The 22,213-nt window shown below is 38.9% G+C and overlaps 1 protein-coding gene across 2 annotated transcripts in view; it reads left to right on the top strand.

Annotated features, from left to right (window-relative positions):
* LOC124802050 overlaps positions 1-22,155 on the top strand; it is a 196,465-nt gene extending 174,310 nt beyond the window's left edge. For both annotated transcript variants that reach the window (XM_047263119.1, XM_047263120.1), the window contains exon 10: positions 17,810-22,155. In XM_047263119.1, coding sequence (XP_047119075.1) covers positions 17,810-17,927 — 118 coding nt within the window. In that variant the 3' untranslated portion in view covers positions 17,928-22,155. The remainder of the gene's footprint in view (positions 1-17,809) is intronic.
* Positions 22,156-22,213: the final 58 nt, after the last annotated feature.

Genomic DNA, 22,213 nt, shown 5'->3' on the forward strand with positions numbered 1-22,213 from the left:
GAAGGTGGATGGGCATTGGATAGTTGGAGTGAGGACAGTAATTGATTCAGGGGAGAGATTACAATATGGCTCCAAATATATCATTAGGGATTTAAAGTTATGTTGGACCTCTGGGATGGGATCACAGTGACAGGGCTTGTGGGTAGAAGAGTCAGGCGACTAATGGATAATTGTGTCAGGTAATCACAGTGTATCATTGTGATAATGTTGAAACATTTGTTTGCAAAGAGAATAATTAAACTGGGGTATGTTTTAAGGTCATGAAAGCCTGTTCTTTTCTATTTCAAGAGGTTTGTGGGAATTGGGAAGGGACTTACGAAAGGAAGAAGAGGCTAATTTGAAGCTAAGGAATTGCTTAGAGGGGTTGACAGCAGAAAAGCGTTTCCATTCTAGGGATCATAGAAATTTTGACAACAGATTATCAACATTGATGGTTTTCTGGGTTTTGTGGAATGTCAGGAGGAAGTTTTGGTGGATGTTTCACATGTGGAATGTCATCTAGACAGGTTGTGCCTACTACGTAATATTGATTCGGGGATTCGCGGGGGGTGGTGGGGAGGGGGGAGGTGGTATGTCTGGTAGATATCGGTGGGCATTGGTACTCCAATGTGGGAGTAGGATGTTAATAAATTGAAAGACTTTACAAAGGTGGTGTCTGAAGTGCTCTTCCTCATATTGGAAATCAAGGGTTTCCAGTAACTTGATGACATTTAAATGCTTGTGGTTTCAGAGTAGCTGTATCTTACTGAGGGAGCAGAGATGGTTCAGGGATGCCTGTGAAAGAGGTTTTCTGCTTTTCTATTATTAGTTTAAAGAGGGTTAGACATTGATAGATTCTGAAGATTCGAAGGTCATTATGGAAGGTGGTATGACTTCCAGAGAGGATTTGTATGTATGGTCCTGTGAAAAGGGTTTTCCATGGATTAGAGCAGACATGTTCACAGAGCAGCTATGTCTGTATGAGTAGTTGTAGTTGCTCGCCCCCAGAGAATTGCACTAATGGTAAAATGGGACGATCAGATGTCGTCATGTAGTGCAGGGGAAGTGGAAACTGTGTGCTGTCTTCTGAGGAATAACCATGTATTAGGTTCCCTACAGCCTTAGACATGAGTGTATATACAAGCAGTGCAGTGCTTAAAGTGGAAGTAGCTCATTTTAATTCAGTGGAAAGCAGCGTGATGGCCTGGCTCGGAACTTTAAAATGGAGTTCAAGCACACCAACATCAATTTACAACACATCAGTGTAGGATGCCTACCTATAGTTAGAACTTATAGACCTAAGGCATGACAGGTAGTTGCATGATAAGTTTTGTAATAAAATAATTGTAGTAGACTTGTATAAAAATTTTACTCAGCATGCCTATCCATGGCTTTACAAGTTTTCAGCTACAATTATGTTGACGTTTGGCCTACGTACTTATGTGAGCAACTTTTCTCTGCAATGTGGAAAATGAAATCTACCCACAGAAACTTACAGGCAGACTTCAGTTTAAAATCTTGCCTTCAAATTAGCAGTGTTCAGAAATGGTATCAGACGTTGATGCTTTGGACTGTATTTCCATCCAGCTCTTCTACTTGTTTCACCGATGACTGGCTACATGTTTCTGACTCCCCTGTGGACACCTAGTCCGGTTGTTTTGTTCGCTTATCCTTCAACCCCACCAGTCTCAGAGGCTTCACATCGCCTTATTAGGTGCTCGGTGCAATTATATTCAGATATCTTTCAGAGGCTCAGTGGAGGGGTTAGGCAGCTGTTCCCTATGAGATAGTGACCTGTGTGCTAACACTTTCATTGGATTCTTACGACATAGCATTTCTCCTGCCACAAACTCAGTGGTCATGTGTGTGTGAGTTCTGCTTATATGAATGTGTGTTTCTCCATCGTTAAAAGAAGAACATTTGGCTGAAAGCTGTCATGTATAGCAGTCTTTTTGTTGTGCCTGTCTGTGACTTAACATCTCCTCTATAGTGAGTAGCAATCTATCCTTTCCATATCATTGTCATTATAATAAAATAAGTTTCACACATGCTTACTCGTTCATAGAAAACAATGGCACAGAAATTTTTGCACCTTTAATGCCTATGAGAAAATTTTCAAATTTAATTCAGCGTAATTCTGTATCCTCCCACATGCAGCCCCATATTAGTAAATTTGTGTTTGTTTTCTAAACCATCTAATTCAAATATGAAATATTATAATAAGAATCATTTCTTTTAGTTAAACAACAAATCCTTGAATATTAATTATGTTTACCTTATTTTCTCATTTATTAACTATTAATACATTCAAAATATCTGTACCATTCCGGGTTTGCTTTTGCAAGCTATTAGCTTATGAATTATATCAGGTAAGTATATACGAGGTTTGGCTTAAAAAAATACCAGATTTGGGATGTAACATTCTTTATTTTTACTTCTTCAAAGCTTTTATTGTATCGTCTTCAAAATATTCCCCTCCACAATCTTTACATTGCTCCACATGAATTTTCTGGTGCTCAAAGCAATGTTTGAAGTTATCTGAAAACATGTTCGATTTTTATTCCATGGCTTCAGCTGTCTCAAATTTGGTTCCTTTCAATGCAGATTTCACTTTCAAAAACAGAAGACTATCACATGGAGCAAATTTGGTGAGTAGAATGGATGTTACAACACAGAGATCCCATGCTTAGCCAGAGGCGACTTGACAGACAACAGGTTCTTCGGAACCATTTCTGAACAAACTTTTCTTATGTGAAAATCTGTAGGATTGTTCCTTTGTCAGTTCTTATAGTACCAGCAATCACATGAATACTCAACTGCTAGTCTTTTCAGATTAAATCTCCACTCCTTTCAATGTTTTCGCCCATTTTTATTGTTGATGATTTCCCTAATGCCCTAAATGCGACTCATTTTCAATCTCTTCTCATCCCTTTTTCAACCATTTAAACCACTCAGAAATCTGAGTGTGTGAAAGATGGTCATCACCTAACCTTTGTTTCAATAAAGAATGGATGTCTCTATCTGTCTTTCCAAGTTTCACTCAAAATTTCACATTAGTCTGATGCTCTTTCAAAATTTTTGCCAGGTTATGGACACACACAGGCACACAGCTCGACTGATGGGTTGGCGCGTGGGTGAATAGCAGGAGTGGAGAGAGAGGTGTCACATGACTCAGCAGTGTAGTGTTTTTCCTTCTGTTAAAAAATCTGTCTGGCTATTTTTTAGCCAATGCTATCAGTTACACTAATGCCATAATACATACAGGGTGTATGTAAAGTCTGGGAACACTTTCAGTTATTTATTGCACAAGAACCAAACATTGTACAGATATCATACATATGTTATTTTGAAGAGAAACCCTGAAAGTACACCCCCCCCCCCCTTTTATTTATATGTCTGGTAATTTGCCGATAGTCGGAGCTAGTCACAAACGTGGCGAGTTCAGGTGCAGAGCGAGCTTTCTGTGTGTTGGAGTTAGACAAAAACAAGTGTGCTACAGCTATTCAACGGATATTTAGAACCAAATATGGTAAGAAACCACCAATAAGGAAAGCCATTTACTACTGGCACAACAAATTCATTATGATGGGTTGCTTGTGCCTGGCAAAGAGAAGCGGACGACCCAGTGTGAGTGAAGTGAATGTGGAGCGCATACGAGAGACATTCATAAAGAGTCCAAAGAAATCGGTGTGTTGTGCATCCTGTGAACTCGAAATGGCTCCAGTGACAGTATGGAAAGTCCTGCAACAGAAGCTGTCCGTGAAACCATTCAGATTGGAGCTAGTGCAGAAGCTCTTAGACGACAACAAAGACAAGCGTTTTGAGTTTAGTTCACAGTTTGCAACAACTGAATGAGGGTGGGGATGGCATCGTTGATCGCTTAATTTTTAGGGACGAAGCCACTTTTCACACTAATGGGAAAGTGAACAGGCATAATTGTTGAATCTGGGGTACAAAGCATCCACACGAATGCATTAAATTTGAGCATGATTCCCCAAAGGTAAATGTTTTTTGTGCCTTGTCACATCGAAAACTGTATGGGCCATTCTTCTTCACCGAGAACACTTTCACTGGATATTCTTACTTGGACATGTTGCAGCAATGGCTGATGCCTCAAATGCAATCGGACTCTGTTCATCTTTCAGCAGGATGGGGGCGCCATCCCATTTTCATCTTGAAGTTCGTGGGTACCTGAACACGGAGGTGCTGCATCGATGGATCGGCCATGCTATAGAAGGGGACAGCATGCTTCATGAAATGGCCTCCCTTATCACCAGAGCTCACTCTGTGTGACTTTTTTCTGTGGGGACACATTAAAGATATTGTGTATGTATCACCTCTACCACGTGATGTAGCAGAGCTCCGAGAGAGAACATGGGAAGCGACTGCCACAGTCGATGATGCCATGCTGGGACTGGTATGCCAAGAATTTGATTACCTTATTGATGTCTGCCAGGTCACTCATGGTTTGCATATTGAAAGTTTGTGAAAAAAACTTCCAGAGTTTCTCTTCAAAATGCAATATGTATGACATCTGTACAGTGTTCAATTCTTGTGCAATAGTAATTGAAAGTGTTCCCAGACTTTATGTACAGCCTGTATTTTAAACTGAAACTTAGTCACCATGTGCAGTTAAGTTCTACTTTAAGGAACCTGTCACTTCTAACCTACCGTGATCTTCCATTTACTACAATGGAGATGTCCTCTTGGTCTTCCAGTGACAATACCAAATCTTCCACTTACTACAACAAAGGTTCTATTGCCCTTTCTTTGATTAATTCCCGAAGTCTTATTTTGGTAACCCACTTCTTTTACGCTGTTATACAAAGAAAATTCCCTTCACATTCATGAGATACCGCATGTTTCATTATAAATATTAGTGCTATTTCCTATTTAGGAAAATGTTAATGTTAAGTTCTTTCTGGTGCAATATCATTTAAAATGTCTTGACTAGACTACAAAGTGGACTGACTGACTAACTACACATGCAGCCCTTTCGTAAATTGGTTAGGTATTGAAAAAATGAGAATAAGCTTGAGTACTCATACTACAACTAACCTAACCATCCTTAGAAAAATTTCAACATATTCTCATTGAGAAAATTCCAAACAGTACATATTCCATGTGCACAAAACCTGTACTAGTTTGATGTTACCACTCTGTAGAAAACAGCACAAACTCTTATCAGTTGTCACTGCTCAATAAATTAAACCTATGAAATCCAACCATAAATATGAATAAAATTATATACTAGTAATCATAATATAGAAACTTGTCAGAGGATTGACGCAATATTTAATTTAGAACATTTCTCTCATAGCAAAAGACTCTCATAGGATGTCCTCCTTCCTCCAACACCGCTAAGAGTAGCATTACCTTTTCTGGTAAACTGTTTTATATGAGCTGCATTTCAACCAGTAAATTGGTACTTCCAGTTAACAAAGAAAAAATGCACTTTTCTGTATAGAAAGAAAAGGGTATTAAGCTGTCAGTAATTATTTGCAGACTTTCCACAGGTCTCCACTCCTTTACACTTCACCAATATGCACCACTATTGCTGTTCATACATTAAAGGGTATAGTATAGTGCACAACCACAATATTAAATAATGCTGCAACTCTCTCTCTCTCTCTCTCTCTCTCTCTCTCTCTCTCTCTCTCTCTCTCTCTCACACACACACACACACACACACACACACACACACACACTAAACTCAACTTCACTATCCACTAATCAGCTTTACTGTTCTTCACTTTATAATTACATTTTCCATTTCCTTTCTCTAACACCCTCGTATATTATTAGTGCAATAATCCATTTCTGTCAAACTCTTCTGATGCAGTAAAAGTTGATGGACTCATGACAGATTCTCCTCAGGTATTTGTTGCGCTAATTATTAGCAAGCCTACTGAAGGAGTAACTCAAATCACTTGTGAACAAAACTCTATTTAATCTTCACTCTTCGTACTACTACTCCACTCTCATTGTGTTTTACATATAAGTATTTAACTTCTCATTAACACACATTCATCATGCTTGTTCATTTATATGCTACTATAGCACGTGATTTTTCCCACCAGTCCACTACTTACAGAGAAGCATTAATGTCATTGACATACTTGTCTGCAGGACATTTGAGTCATTGTTATTCCTTGGAGCAGTATACGGCACAGGTGTCTGCTGCACTTTGGGATGACGTTAAGCACAGGTTGATCAAACTTGATGCCCTACAAACTTCAAAAGGAATATCTAAGACAGACAGTGATGGCTGGGTGTTGTGTGACGTCCTTAGGTTAGTTCGGTTTAAGTAGTTCTAAGTTCTAGGGGACTGATGACCATAGATGTTAAGTCCCATAGTGCTCAGAGCCAGCCATCTAAGACAGACAAATCACAACAAAATATAAGGTAAAGAAACTAGGATCCCAGCTAGGCATGACTTCAATTCTCAAGAAGGTGGTGATATCACTCTTCACATTAAAGTGAAATTCATTATGCTTGTTCATTTATATGCTACTACAGTACATGATTTCCCACCAGTCCACTACATCCGTCAGAATTATTACTTACAAAATCAAGGAAAATATTGTACCTCTCAATAAATAAAATTAATGTGGGTATTTGTGAGACTTGCTTGAAAAATATCCTTTCAAATTATTACATCACCAAAAGTTTATTCCCAAGTGTGCAACTGTGGTTTGAAGATCACAAAGATGCTTCAGTGCCCAACACTTTGGTATTGTTTTTGTAGTCCTTCTACTTTTGTTTTCTGACCTACAAATAATTGTGCATGTTGTGTGCTAAACATTCCTTTGATCTTTCCAGCAGTGGGATTGGCTAGCACCATTGCCTTGGAGTGTAGCGTGTTGATAACTACAAAGGGTCCTTCATATAGTGGACATAATTGTTCTACTACTTCCTGACTTTTTATGCTATTCCTATGGCTGTTCCGGTGTTCCCTTCATTTCTTCCATTTTGCTCCTTCCTTGACCAAACATTCTCTTGTATTTGTTGTTTGTATTTGTGTGTCAGGTCAATACGGAGGCGAGTTTACCCATTTTGGGAGTGATTTCCTTCAGGTTTATGTCCTACTACTTCTACGGGGGCCAATTTCATAACTGAATGGGTCAGTTCATTCAGCACCCTCTCAAATTCCTCAATTAACTTCATGCACTTTCCTTTTTGCAGAATAGGTTCTGCAAAGTCAACCTAGTTCACGCATAATTCCTCTGGATTTTCTTGCAGATTGTATGTAGAAATCAATATATGGTGTACATTTTGCCAAGCTAAAATGGTGTGAATATCTGTGCAGTGAGCTGAGATCTAAAACTGAAATACAACTTGTTGGTTTTCCCTGCATTCTAAAATAATGACAATAGTTTCACCAATGCCAACTAACATTCAACCATCACAAAAATGTATGCCTTTCCTCTGTGGCTGTGAGGCAGTGGACCAAACAAATTCACAGTCACAAGATCCCAAATGTCTTCTGGGACTATTGGATATAAAGCAATTCCAAATTGAGATTCATTAAAGGGTAATGCAGATCACTTCTCCTTCTATTGTTGTACTTGTGAATATATCTGTTACTCTGAAACTCAGATGGATTATTGAAAACAAATTTCATAAGTGAGTTAATGTTCTGTACGGCTTGGGTTAATGTTCTACGTGCTTATAGAGCTACCTGCAAGACGTGTGTGTGAATCACACACACAAATGTAATTCCTTTCCTGTCAAAAGGATAGTTGCTACTCGCCACATATCAGAGATGCTGAGTCGCAGATAGGCACAGCAAAAACACTGTCAGAAAATGGGCTTTCGGCCAACAAGGGCTTCTTTGAAATTTGGCAGCATACACACACAAACAAGCAGGTGTGCATGCCATGACTGTTATGGGAATTTACAGCATATTGCAAGGAGAGTTCCCACCTGCTCAATTAAGAAAAACTGGTGTTGGTGGGGAGGAAACTGATGACATAGGCTGTAAAGCACTCATTGAAATGAAGAATGTCGTGCTCAGTGGCTTGCTCAGCAATGGTGTGATCCAGCTGTTTCTTGGCCACACTTTGTTAGTGGCCATTGATGCAGACAGATAACCTGTTGTTTGTCATGCCCACATAGAAAGCAGCACATTGGTTGTAGCTTAGCTTGTAGACCAAATGACTGGTTTCACAGGTAGCCTTGCCTTTGATGGGGTAGGTGATGTTTGTGATCAGACTGGTGTAGGTAATGGTGGGAGAATGTTCAGAACAGGTCTTGCATCTGGATCTATTATAGGGATATGAACCATGAGGCAAGGAGTTGTGAGCATGGATTGTTTAAGGATGGACAAGGATATTGTGTAGGTTTGGTGGGTGGCCGAATACCACTGGGGAATGGGTGGGAAGTGTCTTGGGTAGGACATTTCTCATTTGAGGGCAGGATGAAAGGTAGCTGAAACCCAGGTGGAGAATGTAATTCAGTTGCTCCAGTCCTGGGTGGTACTGACTCGTGAGGGAAATGCTCCTCTGTGGCTAGGCAGTGGGACTTTGGGAGGTAGTGGGTGATTGGAACGATAAGGCATGGTAGATCTATTAATCTGTGAAGGCCTCAGTGAGAGGGACTGCTCTTCACTGCAGATGTGACGACAGCAGGTGGCTAGGCTGTATGAAAGGGACTTCTTGGTATGGAATGGGTGGTAGCTGTCAAAGTGGAGGTATTGCTGGTGGTTGGTAGGTTTGGTATGGACAAAGGTACTTGAGGTGGAGGTCAACATCGAGGAAAGTGGCATGCTGGGTTGAGTGGGACCAGGTGAAGTGAATGAGAGAGAAGGTGTTGAGGTTCTGGAGGAATTTGGATAGGGTGTCCTCACCCTCGATCCAGATCACAGAGATGTCATCAGTGAATCAGAACCAGGTGAGGGGTGTTCAGGAAGGATTCCTCTGGATGGCCCATGACTAGGTTGGTACAGGATGGTGGCCATAGCCGTATCCCAGCTTTGTTTGTGGGTAATTCCTTCAAAGGAGAAGTAATTGTGGGGGAGGATATAGTTTGTCATGCTGACTGGGAAGGAGGTGGTTGGTTTTGAAATCGTTAGGCATAGGGAAAGGTAGTGTTCAATAGCAGTAAGACCATGAGCATTAGGGATGTTAGTGCAATGGGAGATTTCATCAAGAGTCACAAGCAGGGCACCATGTGATAAAGTAACAGGAATTGTGGCGAGTTTGTGGAGGAAATGGTTGGTATCTTTTATATAGGAGGATAGGTTGTGGGTAATAGGCTGAAGGTGTTGGTCTACAAGAGCGGAGATCCACTCGGTTGAAGCCCAGTAACTGCCACAATGGGGCATCCTGGGTGGTTGATTTTGTGGACTTTAGGAAGCATGTAGGAGGTATGAGTGTGGGTAGGGGCAGGGGTGAGGAGAGAAATGGATTACTCAGAGAAGTTCTGCGACGGGCCTAAGGATTTGTTGAGAGACTGGAGATGCTTCTGGATTTCTGTAATGGGTTCTCTGTGGAAGGGTTCATAGGTGGACGAATCTGAGAGTTGGCAGAATCCTTCTGTCACGTAATCCTTGTACTTCAAAACAGCAACAGTGGTGATGTCTTTGTTAGCAGGTAGGATTATAAGGTCAGGATCAGTTTTTGCAGATGTAAGGTTAGTTTGCATGTTGAGAGATTTGGAGAATGATGGTGAGGCAAGGAAGAAGGTTAAGAAAATTCTGGTAAGTTAACAGGAGTTGATTAGGGGGCAGTGGGAGTGATCACACTTGTATGGAGGAGTGAAATGAGTCAGATAGGGTTTAATATTGGTTTCTGGTTGATTCTGATTGGTAGGGTTCGTGGCGAATGTTTTGCACTGTAGGGACCGGGAGAAGGAGAGAAGGTCTTTAAGAATCCCTGCATGATACAATTCGGAAGTGAGGCAAAAGGTGAACCCTTTGGAAAGGACTGATACCTCTGGGGAGGGGGGGGGGGGGGGGGGGCTACGGCACTTGGAAGAAAGGTTCATGACTGTGTTTCAGGTCTGTTTAGGTTCTGGTTTCTGTGTGGTGGTGGGAGGGAGTTTTTGAGGGTGGGGTAAATGTAGTAGGTCTGTGAGACAGTATTTGTCAGCTATGAGGTAAAGTGAGAGAGGTTTAGAGGTCATTGTAAAGGTGGTGAATATAGGTAGTCCAAGGTGGGAGTAGGAAGTGAACAGGGTGGAGGGTTTTTTGAGGTGGTGCTGTGCATGTTGCTCTAGTTCCTGGGGGTCAAGAGTTTGTCTGTTTGGGTTCCAGGAACTTGAAATTGCACAGCAGAAGAATTTTGTGGGTGGAGAGAAGGTATTGCATGGAGGTTTGGGACTGACTGATGTGGTTTTGCGGGACTGTGTTGGTGAGGATTAAGAATCAGCGGAATCTGAACAGATGAAGTCATCTTGGAAGGAAGGGTGACAGCCAGAGATGGTAAGAGATTCCATGAACCGTATGTGGGGTTGGGTTCTGACCAGGAATAACACAACTTTCGTGTATTGTCGCAGATGGAAGGAGCAGGGATCGATGGTGGTTGATAAAAAGGTATAAGAAGACATAAATAACATAAAATTATGTGCGGAAAAATTTGTAAAAAAAAAACTATAAAAATACACCCAAACACTAGATTAAATCAAGGGATTAGGCCGATAGTGTAAGGCAAAAATCAAATAAAATTGGCGCAAAGGTACAGTGAGACAAAAATAAATACAAAGATTTTAATGTGGGCTGCAGGTCTGTGGGTGAATAAGTGAAGAAGGGGGATGGCAAATGTGATTGGGTGAAGTTAGTAGGTGAGAACTGGAATAGAGAAGAGAAGGAGTGGGGGGATGGGGCGGGGTTGGTAGGATGAGATACAAATTCATGTAGCTCAGTAAGGGTACGGGAAATAACATGCAGAAATATGTGAGAGTGACACAGGAAGCGTGATCAGTTTGCAGATATAGGATTAATGCTATCTATGGGAATAATGTGGGACTTGAGATGCTGTACCAACAATTAGCATGGTCTTACAGCCGTCTGTTGTGCACTGCTGATATAGTTTATAAGTTTGCCTCATAATTAAAGAGTGCAGTTCAATTTGTAAGGTGACAAGAGAAACACAGGAAAGAAGAGAAAGCAGGATGGACACTGAGTATAGTAACGCATTAGAAAGTAGCAACAAAGGAAAACAGCATTGGGTTAGGATGGAAGAAAAGCTGCCAGACAAAAATAAACAATGGAAACTCCAATATAGAAAGTAACAATATTAGTTGCTACGTACCATAGTTGCAGAGTCACAGATAGGCACAACAAAAAGACTGTAGGAAACTAAGCTTTAAGCCACCAAAGCCTTCTAAAAAATTACACACACACACACACACATATATATATATATATATATATATATATATATATATATATATATATAAAAATCAGTGTTGAACCTTGCCTGACTCAGTTCAGCCCTCCATCCAACACCATGGTCCACCCCTACTGTCACCAAACCATCCCTGTTAATGTTCCAGAATTTCTTAACTTCAGACCTTGCCTCTTCATCATTCCCTAAATCCCTAAACATGCAAACTAACCTTACTTCCACAGAAAGAACCACAATCCGCCATCTAAAAACTGATTCTGACCTTGTAATCCTATCTGCTGACAAAGGCTCCACCACTGCTGTTTTGAACCACCAGAATTAACTGGTAGAATGACTCCAGCAGCCGTCAGACTCATCCACCTACAAATCCTGCCACAGTGACCCTATTCCAAAAATCCAGCAGGATCTCCAGTGTCTCCTCAAATCCTTAGGCCCATCCCAGAACCTCTCCCCGGTGTCCATCTCTCTCCTCACCCCTGCTACTCCCCACACTTCTATATGCTTCTTAAAGTCCATAAACTCAACCACCCAGCTGACCCTTTCTGGCAGTTACTGGCCCCCAATGAGAGAATGTCTGCTGTTGTAGACCAGCACCTTCAGCCTATTACCTGCAACCCATCCTCCTATATAAAACATACCAACCATTTCCTCCACCGACTCTCCACAGTTCCTCTTCCTTTACCACATGGTGACCTGCTCGACATTACTGACGACGCCTCCTGTTACACAAACATCCCTAATGCCCATGGTCTTATGGGTATTGAACACTACCTTTCCCAACACCCGATGAACCAAGCGAGGTGGCACAGCAGTTAGCACACAGGACTAACACTCAAGAGGACGACAGTTCAAACCCGCATCTGGCCATCCTGATTTAGGTTTTCCATGATTTCCCTAAATCACTCCAGGCAAATGCTGAGATGGTTCCTTTGAAAGGGCATAGCCAACTTCCTTCCCCATCCTTACCTATTCTGATTGGACTGTTGGCCTCACTGTTTGGTCCCCTCCCCCAAATCAACCAACTGACCAACCATCACCTATCCCATCTAAGGCAAGGCTATGTGTGAAACCAGTCATGAGATCTGCAAGCTAAGCTGTAAACACAGTGCTGCATTCTACATGGGCATGACAACCAAGCTGTCTGTCCCCATGAATGGCCACCCACAAACTGTGGCCAAGAAACAGTTGGATTAACCTGTTGCTGAACTCATCGCCAAACATGATGTTCTTTATTTCAGTGAGTGCTTCACAGCCTGTGCCTTTTGGATCCTTCTCAACAACACCACCTTTTGTGATTTGCGCATGTGGGAACTCTCCCCGCAATGTATCATACGTTTCCATAACCCTCCTGGCCTCAACCTTCATTAATCATTGTCCTTACCCATCTAGGCCTCCCTGTTCCCATTCCTGCTACCCCCCCCCCCCCCATGCTACTCCGTATCCCCCCCCCCCCAATCCAGTTGCCTCTCATCATGCGCTGCTGGTCACAATCTGGCTTCAGCTGACGGAGACCGTGGTCTTGTGTGTGTGTGTGTGTGTGTGTGTGTGTGTGTGTGTGTGTGTGTGGTCTAATTTCAAAGAAGGCGTTGTTGACCAAAAGCTCGTTTCCATCAGTCTTTCTGTTGTATCTACCTGTGACTCAGAATGTCCACTATATGGTGAGTAGCAACTATCCTTTTCTAAATATTGTTACATTCCATCCTCGATTTTCCACTGTCTAATTAATTTCTGTTGTACAATGAATACTTTTTAGCTAAGTTAGTGGTTTCTCCAGAATACTGTCCTATGAGGCTTCAGTGAATGAGAATGTGCAAAGTGCATTATTAACTTCCTGACTTCTGAATCCCCAAAGTTGGCAATTATATGAGGCATGTTTTTTAAGTAAGGTCCATTTGAACTGTTGTATCTACCTGTGACTCAGAATGTCCACTATATGGTGAGTAGCAACTATCCTTTTCTAAATATTGTTACATTCCATCCTGGATTTGCCACTGTCTAATTAATTTCTGTTGTACAATGAATACTTTTTAGCTAAGTTAGTGGTTTCTCCAGAATACTGTCTTATGAGGCTTCAGTGAATGAGAATGTGCAAAGTGTATTATTAACTTCCTGACTTCTGAATCCCCAAAGTTGGCAATTATATGAGGCATGTTTTTTTAAGTAAGGTCCATTTGAACATAAGTCACAATGAAAGGTTATTCAAAAAAGTAAATTTATTTTCAGAAAGTACATATTTCACACAATTTTTGACATAGTTGCCAAGTTTGTTCAAACACATATCATACCTCTCAACTAATTTTAAAATGCCCTCTTCATAAAAACTTGCCGCCTGCTCCAATAACCAAGAGTTCATTGCCGTTTTCATGTTGTCGTCATTGTAATGGTTGCCACTGAGGTGTTGTTTGAGATGGAGGAACAGATGGCAATTGCTCCGCGCAAGATCAGGACTGTAGTGTGGGTGGTCTAAAACTTCCCAGCCAAAACTATCCAATAAATCGTGGGTCTGACCTGCAGTGTGAAGTCTTGCATTGTCATGGATAAGGACTATTCCCTTTGTCAGCATGCCGTGTCTTTTGTTTTGAATCGCCCTGAGTAGCTTTCTCAGGGTTTGGCAGTATGCTTCTGCATTGATAGTGGTTCCACGTTGCATGAAGTCGACCAACAAAACATCATGCCTATCCCAAAACACCGATGCCATGATCTTGCACTGGGACAGAGTCTGTTTGGTCTTCACCTTTACAAGAGTGTGTGTGTCTCCATTCCATGCTCTGTTGCTTCGATTGGGGCGTGATATGCGAAACCCCTGTTTCGTCTCCAGTTACGATCTGACTCAAGAAGCCATCACCTTCTTCGTGATAACAAGTCAAGAACTTCATTGCACACTCAAATCTTTGGTTTTTGTGGTCCTCTGTTAGGAGTTTCAGGACCCAACAGGAGCACAGTTTCCTAAACTTTAGGTGTTCAGAAACAATGTTGTAAAGCAGTGATCTTGACACGTCAGGAAACTTGCTTGAGAGACCTGTTATTGTGAAGCGCCTGTTCGCACGAATCCTCACTTCAACTGAAGCCACCAAATCGTCTGTAATCAAAGAAGGGCAACTGGAGCGGTCCTTATCATGGCTGTTGTCACAGCCATCTTTGAATTCTCGTACCCACTTATGCACTTTGCTTTCACTCATAACAGTATCACAATATACTTTGCAAATCTGTCGATGAATTTCCGATGCAGGCAGTTTCCTTGCTGACAAAAACCATATCGCTGAGCGAACCTCACACACAGTGGGCGAGTTGATAGTCTTAGACATTTTGAAAGCACAGAACAGAACCATACAGGTTAGCTACAGAGCTGAAACTGAGCACAGTTGTTCCCGAGGCATGCCAGTACACGACACACACGCTCGTTGCAGTATGCATGCAAACTACTAGTGTCTACAACAAAACAGACCTTACTTAAAAAACACACCTTGTACTTGTGACAAAAGTAGCAGAACAAATATTTTAGCAGGTTTAGTATATGGTTTTTCCTCTTTAAGTTTTCATCAATATGCAGTCGAAGGACTAACTATTTTCTACCCTGTTTATTACCTATTGTTGGTGTCTAGCATAATGTCTGCCTCTGTAGCTAAGTGGCCAGCATGGCTGACATCCATTGGGGGTACTGCCGCAAGTTTTTCCTTGGTGAGAGGACTGTGAGGTCAACTGAGGACCTGCTCGATCAATTAGTAGTGGTTCCCAGAATAAGAAATGGAGCAGTGTGCTGACCACAGTCCCCTCTATACTGCTTCTGATGACACCATTGGCAGAGGATGACACAGCAGTCTGTCGGATCCATTTGGCTTGTCTAGGGCCAGAATGTGGAATTTAAGCTTTTACTTTATACTAATTTAATAGGAGTTTGCCCATTTATGCAAAAACCATTCAGTAACTTTTACAAGAACTTATTTTTCTATTTTCTCTGTTGATATGCCTTTTCTTGGATTCAGAACGATGGTTGTGTCATCTGCAAACTGGAATAATTGTGGCTCCTGATTCAAATAAAGATGGCAGATTATTAACCTAAAGCAGCAGTAGTGGCCCAATGAGCAAATGCGGAGGACTGTCATTGTAATTTCTCCCCAAGCAGGTGATATGGCATCCTCTTTTGTATTACTTGAAAAGCATAGGTTAACTTCTCACAGTCTGTTTTCTTTTTTTCCATAAGAACAAAACCAGGCATATGTGGAACTACATATTTCATTAAAAAACTTAATTTCTTTTATAAGATATTATGATTGATAAAATCAGATGCCTTCAGTAAGTCACAGAAGGTCCCAGCTAGTTATATTTTGTGATTTAAAGATTTTATTATGTGCTCAGTAAATGTATAAACAGCCAACTCACTAGAGTGGCCACTTTGAAATTTGAAATGTGACTGTATAAGAATCATATTAATACGTAGGTGGGCGACAACTCTGGAGTATGTTATCTTTTTAAAAAATTTGGAAAATAATGTAAGGAGTGACACTGGGCGGTACTGATTGACATATTGGATGTCATCCTTGTTGTAGGGAAGCCTAACAATGCCATATAGTAATTTATCTTGGAAAACACATAAGTGACAAAGAACGTTGTATATCGCGGGGCCACAACTATTTAGTACCTTATTAGGCACATTATCCACCCTATATGAACTTAAGTATTTTGGATATGGGTGTGAGATTAATTTTTATTTCACTAAATGTCCTCTGCATTGCTCCTTCAGTATACTGTTAAAAACTAAATCATAAAAAATATCTGCTACACATGAACTGTCTTTTACAATGCTTGTGTTTTCTTTAGTAACAATAAAATCATCTTCTATGACTTCTTTCTGTATCTCTCTTAAAATCATTCCATTTTGATTGATTTTACTGTCTGATCTGTCAGTTTCTGACAAGTTGGATATAATTGTGGCTTTTTTACATTTGTTGATATGTCAAAGTACTACATTATTTATAATATGAGTATTTCTGGCTTTTTACTTGTTCTTTTGTATAAGTCCTTTTTTTCCTTATGAGAAGCTGATACGTGATCCAAGGTTTCTTTAAAGGCTTCCCACTATGACATTTAATTATATTTTTAGGAAAACTATTTTAACAATGGATACAAACCTATTGAGAAATATAAATGTGTTGATTAAACTCCACCTCAGTGAGCATTTTTTAAACTTTAATAAAGTATGCTGTAGTTCTGTCATTACTCAGCCTCATTATTTTCTTAGAGTGGTTCTAAACTATATATGGATCTAAGTTACATGATGTTATAGTGCATCAGGATCTGAAATCCATTTACTGTAGGGTAGGCATGAATAGGTTTAACTTCTGCTTATTGTGTGAATTGTCTTGAGGAATTCTTGTAGGGAAATTTGTGTGTGATATTAAATTATAAGTGGCTAAAAGCACCTTTAGATCACTTTTTCTGTCAGATTTCTTCAAAAAATTTACATTAAAATCACCACAAATTAATAGTCCCTTCCATTTGGATCTCCTACAAAAGCCCTTGACATTGGGGGAAAATACTGAGAAATTAGAAGTGCGAATTGTTGGAACATCCACTCTATGCTGCAGATTTGTGTCCTCTTACTTCCAGATACTGTCACATCTGAAGAAATTTATGGCTACAAAAAGTTTTGATTTCAGTGAAGGCATTTTTGTGCTCTTTCAGAATTGCACTTCAGGGATAAACTGTAGAAAAAGTGCCTTGACATAAAAGGATTACATAAAATAATCAGTGAGTTTTTAAACTAAAAGAACACCCTTACTCATAAGCAAATTGAGAAATTTCACCTTGTTCTCATAATGTATCTATGTATTGCTAAAGTTTATAGATTTTGTAGATATCTGTCTTTTCAACAGTTGGTGAACTGTTGTGCCAACTCCATTTTTTCAATATTTGGTTTAAAGAAATAATTTTTACACATGTGGATAGACACCAGACTCTGGAGTACATAATAGACAACTGTAAAGTTCTGCTAGTGTTAAAGAATGGAACTGTGCTTTTGTATCACTGGTCTGTTGACAAAAAATAGCTTGTCATTTTATCTCAGTGTTGAGAATCTTACTTGTAGTGCCTGGGCATGTGACTCAGTTGATACATGCCAGACTGCAAATATGAAGGTTCAAGGCTTTTTGTTTGTCATTTATCATTTATTTCACATCTGTCAGTGACTGATTAAAGTAAAAAATGCCAAGTTGCGCTGTGGTTTGGAGTCCACATTAAACTGTGGGCCTGCCTATAACTGGCTGGCTGTGTTGGTTCATGGGTCATAAACACACCACCTGCAATAGGGTCATGACTAGTAAAGCATTGTGGTGTTCAGACCAATCTTTGGGTTGATGATAGCTTTATCTTAATGCATGGGGAAAAAATTTGTCTATGTGTAACTGTATTTTCAATTTGTTAATGTACACACAAATTAAAAAGTGAATAAACTTTTCAGTTGTGTTCATCTTAACATTTTTCAGTGAAGCTGACTTGGAGAATTTTCTGAACAATCTTTACAGTCATTCAAGCAATGGCGAAGTAGGTGGCAACCGTTCTGATCAAGGTCGCAGCCGTCGCAAAGGAAGAAAAAAGAAGTGAATCTTTAGCTAACAAAATGTGATTTTTTTAATGTGTATGACTTATGTGCTTTACAGTTGTGAGACCACTTTAATGTGGATTTATTCAGCTTTGAATTTATTAGAAAAATAACACACACTAAAGTAGTGATAATAGTTTCACTATTTACCATTGCATACGCCTCACATGAATGACTTCAGACAGTGTTCTTGTTTTTATATAAATAGGAATTGAAAATAGATTCCACTTGCGCTCTGACTGAAGCACTGTAGCTAACAAAAACATTCAAAAGCCTAAATTTGATATTTGTTCAAGGTTCTACAGCTTAAGCATCCTCCCTGATGAGAAATGAGGAACAGTAACAATAGCTTTATTATGAAGGGTAAAAGTGCAAGAACATACACACTACCCTACCTTTAGCACAATGAAACATGCTGTAGAAAATATTTTTTTCATTCTTTGTAAGCGGTTTATTTTGTTCCTTTGTTCCCACTTGTTTTGTGTAGGGGATAACATACTTCAGATACTGATGTTGCATTTGCAACTGTGTACCTAATCCATTTTCCTTTTGATTCAGTCTGTCTTTCATGTGCCTTGGTATTGAATACCCATATCTCTATTCAAAATCTTGTAAGGATCTTTTTTTCTTTTGTTTTCCAACATCTGAGTCAACATACCTGTGTTTAAGTATATAGTTTTCTCGCTTAAGTAGTGACAGTAATAATTTTCTTTATTGAAATGAAACTGAGAGATATGAGAAAATGTTTATGTGTTCATGATAATTTATCATGTTTGTATATGACTGCAGAAGTTTCATTTCTTGCTAATAATGATTTTAAAGCTTCCTAGACGTGTGTTACATTAACATTTTGTCATAAGGAGTTTTATTACTGTAAAAGACCCATCAACAGGAGGGAACAACAAACACTTTCAATCTATCTGCTAGTTCTTCTGAATTAAACTATATTTGTCAAGTAACATAATTGGAGTGGAAATGTTCATTTTTCTATGGCATAATGAGATTTCGTCTTCAGCTTGGATATTGTATGATTTTGTACACTCTTATTTTGCTTTCTTGTACATTCACTAGCTTTGGCTTGTACTTCAGGATTTCAGATGCAAATTTAATCTTTCGGTTATATTATGTTAAGAAAGAGGAGTTGGTGATACAAACTTTTCTAAAAAAAGTCAGTTTAAATTTGTTTTTGTGTTGGTTATATTTGTGATGCAATTTTTTCAAAAAGTGGATACACTGATATTAAAGGAGCAGAAGATTTTTACAAGAAACCAAACAATTTTTGCAGTATTGTAGATTTTGGCATGATTTAGAGCCCAAGGTATTTAGCTTATTTTCTCTTGTTTTAGTAATGAGAAGTATCACTTCTATCAATCGACATATTAAGTTCATTGTCATACCTACCTGAGGAGCTATGAAATATATCCACATAACTGATGTAATGGCAGGCAATTTACCATCTCCTCATTACACTTAAGTGTACGTTTTCTGTTCTTAAATCCTGCATCGGCAGTGTAATATGCTGAAAAATCAAGAGGCTTACACATATGAAGCAGATATAATTGCCTTTGTAAAGCTATATATTTACCCAATAAAGCAGAATTTTATAGGAGCATCCTTTATTTAATAAAGACATTCTGCTTAGTTGTGTGTGGTTCCATTTATCTTATTGAAAGGAGATTGAGGGATTCTTTCTCTAGCCTGATCCTTGCTGAGTTTTATCATACAAATTTGTGAAATGAATGAATTATTTAACAGTATTTAACTTTATTTACTCTCCTGAAGTAGATGAGAGAGAGTTTTAAGTACCATACAGCCCTAGTGCTGAAATTTGCAATGTTGTGCACTTTTGAGGTTGTGAAGATTAGGTGTAACGAAAGTGGTTTAGTTTGTATGTTCACATATTGTAATCCCTGGCACCCAGAAAGGAGTAAAACCTTGAGTACTGAGGAAGGGCTGTGTTTCTGTGGTGGTGACTAATGTATTTCATTCCTTAAAAATCCTATTTGTTTCATTTCTTTGGAAAAAAAAAGTTTCCAGACAATTATATTTCAGTGTTACATCAAAAAATTAGTGGTATTACTTAGAAGTTTTTGTGACAAAATGAAGGAATATTGCCTGTGTATAAGTGAGTTTCGGACTTTTACAGATATTTTTTTTTCTCTTTTGTATCTACAAATTAGTAGGGAAATGGACAGAGGTATACCTTAAATCACACGTGTCTAAATTAACAACTAAACACACTGCTTACTTTTTAATCCTAAAGTTATGTGTTACTAATCATTCAGTTTAATTGGACAGCATATAACAGAGTTCTACAATAAATAATTTTTTGGTGTTTTCCAAGAAAATTCTAGTCAAAATCACCACACTTCTTGGTATCAGATGTATTAAACTGCTGCCTCAGGATCATTATGCAGAGAAGTTAAGAACATATGGTATCTCTTTCTTCAAGGGCGTATCCAAGCAGCAAGCATTGTTTTAGATGAAGTATGGCTGGATGAACAGAGATAAGAAAAATTTTCCTGACTGGTTGCTTTGGAACAAGTTTGGTTACATTGCTCAGTATCATGTCAGATATTTTTAAATCAATCAACACCTACTGGAGTAGAATATTCAATGCATCAGCTATCAGAAAATGAAACTATAATCAACCCAAATGAAATTTGTTGCACTAAATGATTCTTTTACACCAAATGAAGTAACAAAAAAGGGGTCTGTTGTTTCACATATTCCTTTTGTCTTACTCCATTGGTACACTTTCCTCTGTCAACTTCATGACTGGAATTGCAGCCAGAAGTGGCTTGCTCATTTATTTTTTAGATTTTGACTGCTTTACTTTGTAATTACTTGTTTTAAAATATTTTATTTTCTACTGTGCATCTGTGTGACTCATGGGAACACATGCAGTCTGTGCACACATTTTATCTGAAACTTATTTTTCAAAATACTGTTTCATAATTTGTACACCCATTGGCCTGTGAATGTGTGGACTGGTCACATGTGAGGAGCATGCTTTGTTGTCAACATTGCTATATCATATACAGTAAATACTGCCTTCATGTTCTTTGTTACAAATTAACTTATAAATTGATTTTGTGTGTGTGTGTGTGTGTGTGTGTGTGTGTGTGTGAGAGAGAGAGAGAGATCACGCGCGCTCCTGCATGCTCTTGCATGCGTGCCGGCACAGCTTGTGTCTGATTTAAAGGTTTGTAATCTCATATTTGTTCAGAAACACATCTACATTGTAGTATTATTTTATGCAATGGCTGTGAATTATTCTTACATAAAACCTTACAAAATTGCATGGAATTAGTTGTTAAATTAGTGAGACGCATGTAAAAAAAATTATTTTTGTGCAGTTCATCTCCCATAGGGAAATGATAATTTTTAAATAACTACTTTTTTTTTATTTACCTTATTCTGTGGACTGAAGCAAATTGTGATATCAGTGAACATAGAATTATGACAATCAAGATATAACAAAACTTACATGTCAAGAGTTCTTATAAATTCATAATGCAACTTTATTACAGTATTAATTCTTCAACTGTCATAAGTTTTATGTACTCAGTCCTTTGCGGATTCAAGTTGTACACTGCTTTTTTTCACTTTCATGACAGCTTGTTAATGGTAGATAGATATTCAGTTGAATAATAATATTATTGAAATACTCTCCAAACATCACTACAAATTGTACCATTGGAACAGTTATATTTTTTTGTTTGTTTATAGTACTGCTGATTTGTCAAGTGATGAGAATAGTTTTAATATGTAAAGAAATTATATGTAAAAAAAATAGGCTGGTAAATATTTATTCTTATACACAATTGTGGAATGAGAAATTCAAAACTTATAGGACTGCAGTTAACTGTAATAAGACTCTTATTTAGTTTATTTTCGTGTGCTTGAAAAAGCAAATATCATCAATATTTCTTCCACAATCAGCTCAAGAACAGAACTATGGGAGACAGGTAAAACATTTTACAAGCATTTACATGCAACTCCCTGGATGCAAACAATAATAATACAGTTGTAAGCTGTAAGTAATTCATTTGGTAACCGTTTTGTTACAATGATTCCAGTATGTAGTTTGTTACGGCCCACAATGAGAGGCAAAACACACATAAGCAGCAAGGATGTATGTGATTAGTTCCTCTATCTGTTCAGCAATTTTTATTTTGTAATACAGACTGTGTTAATTTAATATTAATAAATATAACATTAAAGTAATGCAGAGAAATATCCCCACTACCCCTTCCTTTTCTGCTGAGCAAATTGAATTCCACCT

This window comes from Schistocerca piceifrons, chromosome 1 (assembly GCF_021461385.2).
Source record: "Schistocerca piceifrons isolate TAMUIC-IGC-003096 chromosome 1, iqSchPice1.1, whole genome shotgun sequence".
Taxonomy (NCBI): domain Eukaryota; kingdom Metazoa; phylum Arthropoda; class Insecta; order Orthoptera; family Acrididae; genus Schistocerca; species Schistocerca piceifrons.